This window comes from Talpa occidentalis, unplaced genomic scaffold (genome assembly GCF_014898055.3).
Source record: "Talpa occidentalis isolate TD23 unplaced genomic scaffold, MPIMG_talOcc4v2.1 talOcc4.2, whole genome shotgun sequence".
NCBI lineage: Eukaryota > Metazoa > Chordata > Mammalia > Eulipotyphla > Talpidae > Talpa > Talpa occidentalis.
The window spans coordinates 115247385-115260244 of NW_023602073.1; the positions used below are offsets into that span (position 1 = coordinate 115247385).

General features: G+C 37.2%; 1 protein-coding gene across 1 annotated transcript; it reads left to right on the forward strand.

Moving 5' to 3' along the window:
* The first annotated feature begins 9458 nt into the window (after positions 1-9458).
* On the forward strand, positions 9459-11178 carry LOC119251508 (calcium homeostasis modulator protein 6-like). The gene is made up of 2 exons (XM_037518766.1): positions 9459-10007; positions 10720-11178. Exons 1-2 carry the CDS (start codon positions 9459-9461, stop codon positions 11176-11178), a joined length of 1008 nt encoding a protein of 335 aa, XP_037374663.1.
* The last annotated feature ends 1682 nt before the right edge of the window (positions 11179-12860 follow it).

Below are 12860 nucleotides of genomic sequence, written 5' to 3' on the forward strand. Positions count from 1 at the left end.
CTAAAATTCTGCACTTCTGAAAAACACTCAAGGGAATGCATACTGCTGATCTTAAGATCACACTGTAAGAAGAAAAGCTTTAGAGCATATGTGAAGGTCAGAAATAGTGTACTACCTTTTTCCAGTTAATTATGACAGCACATATGCTGCTCTTAAATCTTGATTAGTTCAATGCATTCAACTACATGCTTATCTACAAGCCTAGAAGAGTAATATTAAAAGTTGGTGCCCCAGACCATCTGCCTTTGCAGAGTCCCAATTATGATGTATTCTTTCCATCAGAAACTGTTAAGTAACAGGACCTTCCTGACCAAGCTCTCTGGTTGATCAAATCACAATATGTCCGAAGGTAGATCTGAGAAGTTAAGAAAGTGCCTGAGGAAATCACACTGGTCTTGTTCCATCAGTATGAGTAAGCATTTAAAAAAAAAAAAAAAAAAGAGGAATCTTATTTCATTTCTCTTCTACAAAGCAGCCTTAACAGAATCTTAACCAACAAACTTGTTTGCAAAACTGTTCCCACCAAAGTATTGGATAGAAGCTCAGTCTTACAGGCACACACAGAGAAAGAACTTGAATTACTTTTGATTCAGAAAAAAAGAAAATATTTGTAAAGTTTACTAAATGCTAGGCTAGTCAACATAATTTCTCCAAGTTTTATGTATTTATTTGGAAAAGGTCAAAGAAAATTAAATGAATCATAGAATCATATTCAAATTAATTTTGTTTCAATATTTAATGTTTCTGATTTTAAATAAACCGATTCTTCAATAAACAAAATTTTGTACCACTGATAGTGGTTTGGTATTATCTGTGGATTTGACTTGTGAATTTGACTTGTCAGTGATGCCCAATCTATGTATTAGCAAAGGAACACAGAGAAAGGAGAAAAGTCCGGAACTGACACTGAACTTTCCCATTGGATCAAACATGGAGACTGGGACTGTGGATGATAGAGCCTATGCAGAAAGCCCTGAAGCATATGGACTTTTTGGGGGGATAAACAATATAAAAATGCTTGGAGTTTCCAATATATGAAAGAAACATTATTGTGATTTTTTATGTCTGTGTGACTTTATACTATAAATTATGACTTCTTAAATATTGTTAATGAATTTTGAATGACATCGAAGAGGATAAAACTGAAGCTCAGATGTTAAGTAATTTGTTTTAAAAAAATACTAGTAATAGACAAAGCCAGATGGTAAAGTGAGATCTTTTAACCACAGTTCTTTTCACATTCAGCCAGACTAACCTTCAATGTAACTTTTCATGTTCAGCAAATGGAATAAATCCTGCTGAGTTTATAATGAGGCAACATGCCTTACTGTCTCTATCTAGACTTAAGTAAGACAGCCAAAACATGCTACATCCGCAATATGTATTCATTCTGCCCTTCAACACTTTGATATTACCAAAGTCCTCTATGCTAGGACCTGTGGTGATGGCCAAAGTTGAACTGCTGCACTGGCAAAATTGAGATCGGAGGCATGCAAGTTTCCAGGTACACAGGGAAAAATGTGATGCTGCCAACCACAGAAGGTATAGAAGCATTTCCTGTCCAGTTGGTTTTTTTTACTATATAAACTCATAAGACTTATAAAATGAAACAGTAACTGTTCTCTGCCTAAATTCAGAAAACAATGTCAATTTTTTTTTTCACCAGCTAATAGAAAATAGTCATTGTCTCATAAAATGGTGCTTCCTTAGTAAAAATGATTTTGTCCCTTGGGAAAATATGACAAGAAATTTTAGTGTGATACTCTCATGTCTGTTTATATCCACTGGAGTACTGCAATGCTTTTTGTAGGTTTCCTTGTGAGCGTATAATAAAAGATAATGATAGGAAAAAAATAAACATGAATTATTTTACAATATTCAAAAATATTTTTTATTTTTTTTTTAAATATTTTTTAAAGGGCCTCCCTGGTGGTGCAGTGGTTGAGCCCTGGGTTGCGAAGCTTCCCGCAGCTTCTGCAGTGCCTGTTAGATCCCCGGCTGCTCCCCGGCCACCAGCGGAGGGTCCCACATGGCACGCAGACCTCTCCTGCCGCCCGCTACTCCCCTCAGCAGTGTACTTCAGTCCTTCTGCCTGCTCTGCTCCCCACTCTGGCTCTGGTGAATTCTCTCACCCTCCTGAGCATCTGACTGTACCCAGTACTTGTATAAATAAATAAAAATAAATCTTTAAAAAATATATTTTTTAAAGATTATACTCTTTCCCTGCTTTTTAATCCTTTCTCAACAAAGCATTTCCTCCTTTTCTAAGTTCATCTGTTTTGTTTCAGATTTAATAACACTACCCATTTAACATCAAATCTCCAGAACTCATTATATGGGTCATCATTGTGTGCTTTGGAGAATTCAACCTTCCTGAACTGTGAGTTGGTTTTGATTCCTCAATATCTATGCAAAACAGTTGCTAGATGCTAATAACATAGAACATGAAACATACTCAATCATCATTTAGAATTTTTTATGAGAGAAACCATGAGTGAACCTTTAAATCCACACAATTGTTATGAGCTCATATATCTGTTCTGCCTATAATTACCACAATCATTTTCTAGCTAATAAAATAATCATTAGGAACAGATAATTTAATAATGTGCACTCATTAAATGTTTTCAGATATACTTTCTTGACCTTTGAGTGAAAATAATTCTTTCTAGGTGGAAGACTGAAGCATAAGTTAGTTGTTTGTAATGCAGAAAACTGTTTTCAGAATTTATCTAGAAAAACCAATGGAAGATGAAAAGAAGTCAAGGACTTGCTTATCTGCTTCAAGATGTGTGAGACAATGAAAATGATTATGACATGATGAGTTGATGCCAATGTTTATTAAGAAGAGGGTTCATAACGTAGCATTTCCTACTAAAATTCCATTGTAAGGAAACCAAAAGTTACTAAAAAGGGCCAGAAGCACAGGCCTTTAATAATTTCCTTTTGGCATAATCCAGACTGATCACCATTACACTTTCCTGATTCATCAATGAAAAGTCTTGCCTTTTTCAATTATTGTCATTGCATCAACTTCAATTAAATATATTCAATTACTGTATAATAGGAGATGTTTTATTAATAACTGCAAATTATCATGAAAAAAGGTCCTTTTCAAAAATGCCTTCACACAAAATTCATGAAAAAAAAAACAAAAAACTCAGAGCCCAGGTTTTACATAAGGAAAAAAGCTAGTCTTCAGTATTCCATGTCTCACTGTCAAATATTACCCCATCATAATTACGACAATAAATGATCATGAGAAACTGACATTATAAAGAATATAACTTAACATAGCTCCAATTCACTATAATGACACTCTTCTCTGTAATTCACATTCTTTGAAAATGCAAATTTCAGTATTACTAATTAAGTCTATATGCTTCTTTCCTCAAGTGAAAGTAATGATTTTTTTTTAATTTTTATATACAATTTCAGTATTGTGAAAAAATAAAAGTATTATTATTTGAATAACTATAATAAAATAAACATATTTGATGTAATTAGCTCTACTACTTGCAGGGCCTTCTGATCACAAAATGTGAGAAATAGTCACAAGTAAAAGTAAATGGTTGGAGCAGCCCAACATAGGCAAATAGCCCAGGGTGCCTGAGCCTATATCCTTGGGACATTGTCTCCAGGACTGGGCACAGACTATTTAGATATTCCTACCATGGCAAGGAGCTGAACACCACCCACTGACATCCTAAGCAAGAAGGTTTCTGGGAAGAGGATATTACAGAGTGGCCGTGGAGGCTTAAAAGCTGGATGACCCCAGTTGGATGTATGTTCATATGGATACTGATGAATCCGGACCCTTTTCACTCTTTGGGCTTGTACCATGTGTAGTTCCTGCAGTTTCATTATGTTGGCCTTCCATTCTCTCACTAGACTCTTCAATAACAGATGGACCCCAAACCATGCAACTCTTTGATCTCCCCTTTGGTAGGCCACCCTATCTCACACACCCACAAGTTTGCCCCCAGTTCCTGATGTTTATCCTGGTGTAAGGGCCAGATCCAGGCATAAATGAGCCAGCCACCATCTTGTCATACATAGTTGGCTCCTGCTTCCTCTGCTTTCATAGCCAGAGACCACACGAGGCTGTTGTCCTGCAACAGGACACTATCAGGTAGGACAGACTGCATCTGGCCAATTCCCTATCTATAAACTCTTTCTCTCTCTCTCTCTCTCTCTCTCTCTCACACACACACACACACACACACACACACACACACCTCCCCTTTACTCATATCATGTAAATAAATTATGTTGTTTCTCCTTGAGCAATGATGCCCTACACTTATATGCATGCAAATGAGGATCCATCAACCCCTCTCTCTCCCTCTCCACCCCTGGCCATTTGCTCACTTTCAAAACTACCAACTAAAATTCAAATTATTATAATTTAAAATAGAAATAAAAAATTCTATAATAGTGTTATTTTAGTATGTATTTTTAATCTTTAATCTTAAACATTATAAGATCTATTTCTAATATCGTTGTCCTACAATTTAAAATGAAAACTACTGGAAAAAAAGCACATAACCCTCTTCTTCTCCTTGCTTCATCCAAAAATGGAGTTACATTTTAAATCCCATTTAATAGGGAATGAAAAAAATAATGGCGAATGAACTGTTTATATTATTACAATAATGAGAAATGGGCTTAAAGAATGGAATGTAGAATTTTAAATTAGTATTTTCCCTCTAATGATCAAACCACTGTTGAATACATAATCCATTCATGCTGTCAGATCCATTATCTGCAATTATTTTTTATTCAAGTGTAAACCTAGCATTAGACACAAAGCAACAGAAGATATTATGAGAAGATAAATAATATTTTTAAATCTTAAATAAATAGCACAAGGACCTGATCTTTGGGTACTTGATTATGACTTTAAAATAAGGTGTGGGTACTAAAAAGAACTTGGATTTTGAAATCAGTCAGATGTCAGCACATAACACATACTATAGAAACTTTGGTGTATTATTCAGTCTGAGATCATGTTATAGATAGAAATATTAGAAATAACACACAAGATATCTGATTTAAGATAAATAGACTCAAGCATTTATCTTTTCACAACCTCATATTCCATTAAAATGATACAGCAGAAAAATAAATTTCTAGTGATGTTGAAATCTTGGATTTTGTAACCAATTAATGAGAGTAGTCAACTTTCTGGAAAATAGTAAGCAGATGACAAGACCTGAAAACCTAAAAGAAATGATAGCTCTTTATCATATTTTAAATTTTAATGACTTGTTCTAGTCAAGTAAATGAAAGTACAAAGTAAAGAAATCATAGCACCTTTTGAGCTTCATAATACTCGGGAGGTGTGAAAATATGGTAAATAGTCTTAGACTCTCACTAACCCTCTCCAAAGCATGAATGTTTTACTTATGATCTGAAAATGAAATAACTGGACTCATATCAGGAGACATATGTCAGGAGTATAATCCATATCTGCTTATTTCAAGTGAATTAAAATTTTGACTAACCATGCTGTGAAATTTTGCTAAAGCCTGTACGAGAAAAACCATTTTTCTTGTCATGAATCAAGAAGCAAAAAAACCCTAGCAAGGTTAAACACGTAAAGAGTTTGTTTTATGTGTCACCTCTGAGCCACCACTGACCACCACTTTATCCATGGCACCCCACCAATTCACACCCCAATTGTACACTTGGAAGACAAAGATCTCCAGAAATTAGAAGGGCTGCTTGTCCTTTAGCAATGTAGATACACCAGTTAGCACATCTCCTCTAACAGAAAATATAGAAATTTAAAAAGAAATGAAGAAATAAATTTCTGTAGATTCAATTCTGGACAATGAAAAGCAAAACTGATTTCAAGGTCATGAATAATATGGAACTGCCAGCCACTTGCGATAATCAATATTTTCAGAGAAAGCATGTAATAAAATAAGAACATGGCAATACTGCTAGAACTCAGCATGTGTTGATTTCCTTCATTCAATTACTAATGGTAACATGAAAAAAGAAAGTTCAGACATAGTTTCTCTAATAATTTTGAATTCTAAGAGGTTATCAGGTAAAACATCTTGAACATAAAAACTAATAGATTATGTAATTATAATAATAAAGACATCATGGAATTAGTGACCTGACTAATGTTACTTATTAGTACTTCCTTCCTTGCCCATGCCTTAAAGAGAAAAAACTATTCCTTTTTTTCCTATAATTAGTGTCATGTGCTTAAGGATAGTAAAAGCATGGCAAATGCTTTTTTATAGAGGGCATCACCTACAAATTGATGTTAGCATTAAGATGTCTACATAATAAGAAAACATCTATGTCATAGAAAAGTCCCTGTTGTTGAATTTCCATATTCCTCAGTTTTCAAATACTTATAGCAATTTATTATACTTCAAATTTATGTTCATTACATGAGCAAATTCATATTGCTATTTTCTTTCAACACAGTGTTTTAATTTCAGAGATATTTGGGTAAGGCATAAAAAAGTATAGTGCAAACAGATGGAAACTGCTAAAAGCAATTCAATAAATAATAATCAAAGCAGGGCAATCAAAAAGGCAACTCATGAAAAATACCAAATTTAGAATATTTAAGGTGAGTCAACTAAGTGTTCTAATTTTTTTCTTGAAATGTTATTTAACATGCCCAACTCTCCTTATTGGACTGTAAGTTTAGGTCATGAATAGAAAAGGGACAAAATCCACCCTCCAAATTGGTCACCCCTCTGTTCTCTGTCTTTGGCTTCTCCAATGTCCTGTTTGTCTTGTCCCTTGTTGTATCCAATAATACCAGGCACTTGCTAGGTCCTAGCATATTCTGGGTACTTACTAAACATGTACATGCATGACTGAATAGACAAATGAACGAATTAATAAGTTAACTGGGAAATGAATTAGTCTAGTCAGGGAAGGGGACTGATGAGATAAAACTTTCTTTAACTAAAAGCCAAATCTTGACTAAGTAGCAGGATATTGGGAAAAGAGGCAGGCTATCACCAGAAACAAAGGCCTTAATAATGGAGAGAATAAAAATGGAAGGGGAATGAGGTAGTAGAGGAGACAGTGCTGAAAAACTTGAGCCTTACTGGAGGATAAACTGGCAGATGGTGGAAAGTCTGGGTTTGGACAAGTAATGGGAAAATGCCTGTCCTACCTCTTGTTTGAGAACTTGGGAGACTAAACAAACCTCACTCCAGAGGATGGAAGGATCCATTCGAGTTAGGCTTCAATTAAGGGAGATTTGTACAAAGTCATCTGCACAAAGGTTGCGGCTATAGTGAGATTTGTCCATCATGTGTATATGGACAATGTTGTAGAGACAACATCTTCAATGAGTGAGATGGGGTGAAGAAGGGCCTAGCAATAAGACAATCACCTGGGAGACAGATAAGGAAGACAATTTTTTGTAGATGTGGATTATAGAGATGATAGAGTTCAAGTGATTTACCTTAAACATGCAACTTTGCTCCCAGTTTACAGTGCCTGGCAGTACCTGGTCTAATACCAGAGAAGAGGTTGCACTGCATGACAACAAGGATTCTGATCTGGGGAAGACCTTTTTTTAAAGATTTATTTATTTATGCATACAAGAAGTGGAGTACAAGCCAAAGGTGCAGGGGGTGGCGTGGGGTACACAATGGGGAACAGAACAGGCAGACGGACTTATATACACTGCTGAGGGGAGCAGTGGCAAGTCTGGAGAAGTCTGCTCACAATATGGGTTGCTCCCTGGCCAGCTGGGGATCAAACTTGAGCTGCAGTTGTTGTGCTTTGCTTCACATTGCTGTGCTTAACCCCTTGTGCCACCAGAGAGGCCCCTGGGACAGACCTTTTAACACACACACACAGAAAACTTATTCATCAAAATGCCATGGAATGGTGGTTTAGAACTAGCATTACTCGAATAATTATGGGGAGTGGAGAGAGTAGAGGGGGAAGGTAGCTAAGAAGGCAAGTGTGTCTCAAAAAAGAATAAATAATACAGTTCTTACTTCTTACTCCATTGGAACAATCAGTAGGTTCTGTGGGCTACTTATTCTTCCCAGATTAATAAGGCAAACTCAGTGGATGACTGACAACAGACTCCATATCTAAGATGTCCTCCTTATAGTGAGGCTGACAGCTAAGGGCACAGCAATTCACTTAAGGTAACAGAGGACTGTTGATTAGCGGAATGTAATCCTAGATATAAAACTGAAAATTTGCTTGGATTCTTATATTTTATAATACATAGTTATTTGTTAGCTGTTCCCAGAGTTGCAAATACAAGATAGTCCCTCACAATGTAGGCAAACTCCGTAAGCAGAAGTGCTGTACAAATGCTTCTCAAATTGCTTGTCTCAAAAGTTTTGAAAAGTGAGTACTACCATCCTTCTTTGGCAAACAAGGATGCAGAGTCTTAGAAGCTAACCTGTTAAACACACAGAGAAACACAAACACACAGAGAAACACAAACACACAGACACAATGCTCCAAAGCCAGTGTCCTACCAAGTGCATGAAACCATAGGAGTAAAGCTGTTTCAGAGAAGCAGTTATAGTTTGTGTCAGAGCAATGCTGCTTTGAGAAAGCTGAAGGTAGAGGAAAAATGCAAGTTAAATGTAGCTGCACTCTAAATTTTTTTGTTCTGCAAGTAAATGACCATTCATCCCATTCCCAACAACTTGATAGTACTCCAGTTACTGACCAGTGCTATCTATGACATAACTGGGGGTTGAGGGGGAGAGTAAGAAGTTAATGCGATATATTTAGTTTATATCCTGCAAGAAATCAGGCAAAGGAAAAAACAGGTTGGCGGTTCTTACAAAAGGGGGGACAAAAAGGGAACAGAATATCATCGAGTTACTGTTATAGAACTTGGGTTCGGTTTTGCTATGATTTGGCTCTGAAAAAGAAACCAGTATTTTGTCCCTGAATAATATTTCCTGTAAATTCTCTGTTTGTTTGCTTGTTTGTTTGTTATAATGGTTTAGTCATACTGGGATTTGATTTAAGAACTAGGGTGGCAGCAATAGAGGAAAATCTTTTGCTTTTTCAGTTTGCCCAAGTGAAAAGCAGTCTTTCTGTTGGACAGCTGCATTGGATTAGAAACCATAAGGAAATTCCCCTGGGTCATTAACAGTTAGGCAGAAGCAAAGATAACGCTGGAACAAAGCTATCAGAGTTCCTGAATTGGGGGAAAGAAAGGTTCCAGTGTGTGTTTGTCACAACGGAGGGGTGGGTATTGGAGGAGGTCAGAGGCGTGTGCTTGGGTCTGTTTGTCAGCTGCAACTGTTGGGTTGAAATAAGAAAGCAAAACCTCATAAAGTCTTGAGAAGACCTCTTTCCTTTACAGAAGCTGTTTCTTTTTGAAAAGAGCAGAAAGTTCCAGACTCCAGCCCACCCAGACCACCCCAGGACCCGCAAATAGGTAGAAGCTTCTGGGCCTGAGCATGGCAACTTGGATTGGGAAGTTCATGGAGAAGTTTAAGGAGGTGCAGGACCTGAAATTCAAGTACCGCAGTGCGCTCATCTATGGCCTGGTGACCCTGCTGACAGCCAGTGGGGAGAGTATCTTCTCTTCTAAAGTATTCCAGTGCCCCTGCAGCACCACCTGGAACCTGCCCTACGGTCTTGTTTTTCTGTTGGTGCCTGCCCTGGCACTCTTCCTCATGGGCTACTTGATGAGAGCAAACTTCTGGCGTGTGTTGACCGGTTGCTGCAAACTGGGTCTCCCAGTGAGCTCTGGCACATGCCTGCAAAAAACCATCTTTTGCTGTCATGTCAGCTTGGCCACAGCTCTTGCGCCTCTCACATGGGTGGCTGTGGCACTGCTCCAGGGCACATTTTTCGAGTGTGCCAGCAGTGGGAGTGTCTACATTGTGCAGCATCTGTGCTCCAAGCTCTATGCTAATGGCACCTATGACTACGGCAACTGCACTGACCAACTACCATTGGTACCCTGCAAGAAGGCCAAGGTGGCCAAAGTACAGGACCTCCTGCAAGAACTCAAGGCCTTCTCACAGGTCAGGCCCTGGTGCTGGAGGAAGTTTGGAGGGGCATCAGGGAAGGGTTTGGGGGGCAGAGGGAAGACCTGGTGAGGTTGAAATCAATACCTTTTCTATAGATGTTAAATGTCAGAGGACAAACTAGAACAGCTACTTACTTCTCATAAGTCAAAAGGCAAATATAAAAATAAAACCAATGAAAAGAATGAAAGATATTCTCAGTGTCAGGTACCTACTCTGTGCCAGATTGCTCACTAGGTCTTTTGCCTTCTACATCTTTCTCTTACATCTCAACCACTCTTTGAGAAAATATTGAGTCAAACCAGGTTGTCTGTCCAGCCAGAAGGCAGAATTGTTAAAGTACAATGAGTCTGCCTGGCTGGCTCTATGGCACCGTCTCATATTGTGAATAGGGTCATAAAGCTCACAGGTTTGTAAAAATGAATACTTGTTTCATAGATTTACCATAACTCAACATTTTGAATTTCAGGAGTGTGAAACAGAGACTCCCCCCTGAGTCTTTGACATGGCTTAGAATGATTGAGTCCTCAAACAAGCAGTTGTACAAAGGGGTGCCAGAGGTCCTGTCACACTTTCTCATAAGGGATTAAAAATGCAACCTGTTTCTTATTCATCATCCTAACTGGAAACTATATTGAACTTTATCTCAGACTTCTTAAGTTTTTCATAAAAATGTACCTAAATGATTATTTTGTTGTGTCTTCCTAAGGTGTCTGGCTGGGTCCTGACAGCTTTGGTTATCATCATCATTCTGATTAGTATATCTTTTGCCCGATGTTACTCTCCAGTTAGTTTTCAACAGCTGATTTTTTGGAAAATCTATTCAAAAGAAGAGCAGAAGTTCTTTAACAGTGAAGCCAGAGCATGTGCAACTAAATTGGCAAAAAAGAATGCTAAAAGTTTCTTTGAGTCCTCAAGTGAAAAGGAAAACACTTCAATGGGAAAAGAGGAACACAAATCAAGCAGTGCAGAGGTGTATATTCCAAGCACAGAAGACTGGCAGCAGATTTCATCACTATACACTTACAGTCCGAATTACTACAGCATGCTACACAAATATGTTAATAAAAAAGGGAAGAGTCCTAATAGCAGAGCTTCTCAAAGAAATCAAAGTTATCCTTTGGACTTTGTGGATGAACCCTTTCTGAGTGCTACTGATACTTTATAACCTTATAAATGAATGGGGGGGGGAAGTGCTTTTAAGGTCTTGCTTCACTTAAGAAAATAAAACTTGGTACTGATATTGTTCATAACTTCTTTTTTGGTCCTTTAAATTGTGGAAACATAGACTTTCAGATCTGAGGTTAAAAATTTAGAACTTCACCTTTTTACTATATTCATTATTCAAAAAAAAATCACAGTTAAATGATTAACTCAAAGTGACCAATTAAAACTATATTTTCAAAATTATTCACTAGAGAATAGGGAAAAAAAAGCATGCAGTTTTGCTACCAACTCTCTTCTATATATAATGACTCTCAACAATTTTCTGTGGTGCAGTTACTTGCAATCAACTTTAGTCCAAAAATATTACATAAGATATTTTGAGAAAGAAAAGACAAAAGAGACCACAATCATAAATCTAGCTCCAATTTGTCTATAGATCAGGTACTTTTTTTACTGAATAATAATGCTACCTTCAAATAAAAGACGTTAGTGGCAAGTAGAGTGAAAGCACAATTGAGAGTCAGATTTTTTTTTAAGATTATCTAGTATTAAATTAAGCTCACTTTCTTGTAGATGTCTTTTTTTTGGAAGTTTAAAATATGGCATTTTGTAGCTCTAATATGGTTAATAAACAAAATTATAAAAATTCATTATGGAAATTTTTGTAAATATAAAATTTAAAAAAACTAGTTTAGGATAATTGCAGACAATAACTGGTTTTGTTTGTGGATCTGAAGGAAAATTATGAAAACTTTTGTGATAAATTTTAAATATACCCAAAAGTAGAGAAGATAGTAGTATAAACCCCCATATAGTCATTACACAGCTTCAACAGAGAGGCGACATCAGGTACAGACAATACCATACAAATAAATATAGAAATGGAAGCTGTGACCCGATTCAGGTTAAGGGAAAAGGAAGTTGGAAAAGTCTGTGAGAAACTGTTATCTGTAAAGCAGAAGCCCATTTCAGTTTGCAGTAACAGTAGGAGCAAAGACTGAGGTGATAAAGATCATAACACAATTGGAAGCTTTAAAAGTAACTGGAAAAAAATGAATAAGGAACATATATTCATGCAAAGGATATTGGTTTTTATTCTACAAACATTTGCATAAGATTGATAATGGAATGAGAAAAAGTCAAGGCAGAAATGGAAAAAATAATCAGGAGGTCACTATAAGTGAAAGTAGGTGGGAATGAACTTGAACTGGGGTGATGGTGATGAAAATGAAAAAGGTAGATTTGAGGTAGATTCTGGAACTTCAGATTTGTTAATGGAAAGGTTGCAAAGATCTACTGAGAATAACTATACCTACAGATACTTTTCGGGGAATGTTAGGTTGTCATTCCTACCCATCCCCTCCTCTATTTATGACTGTTAAGTACATTTTTTATTTTTTTTATTATTTTTTAATAGAGGCATGTTTTATATATTTATTTGTTTGTTTGTTTGTTTATACATGCACTGGGTACAGTCAGAAGCACGGGAGGGTGAGAGAATTCACCAGAGCCAGAGTGGGGAGCAGAGCAGGCAGAAGGACTGAAGTACACTGCTGAGGGGAGCAGCGGGCGGCAGGAGAGGTCTGCGCACCATGTGGGACCCTCCGCTGGTGGCCGGGGAGCAGCCGGGGATCGAACTGGCGCCGCAGAGGCCGCGGGCAGCTTCGCAACCCAGCGCTCAAC

Bases quoted from the DNA above. Each gene is read 5' to 3' on its own strand.
- LOC119251508 (XM_037518766.1), top strand. From the start codon at position 9,459: ATGGAGAAGTTTAAGGAGGTGCAGGACCTGAAATTCAAGTACCGCAGT. The intron at 10,008-10,719 runs GTCAGGCCCTGG...TGTCTTCCTAAG, and splicing joins AACTCAAGGCCTTCTCACAG to GTGTCTGGCTGGGTCCTGAC.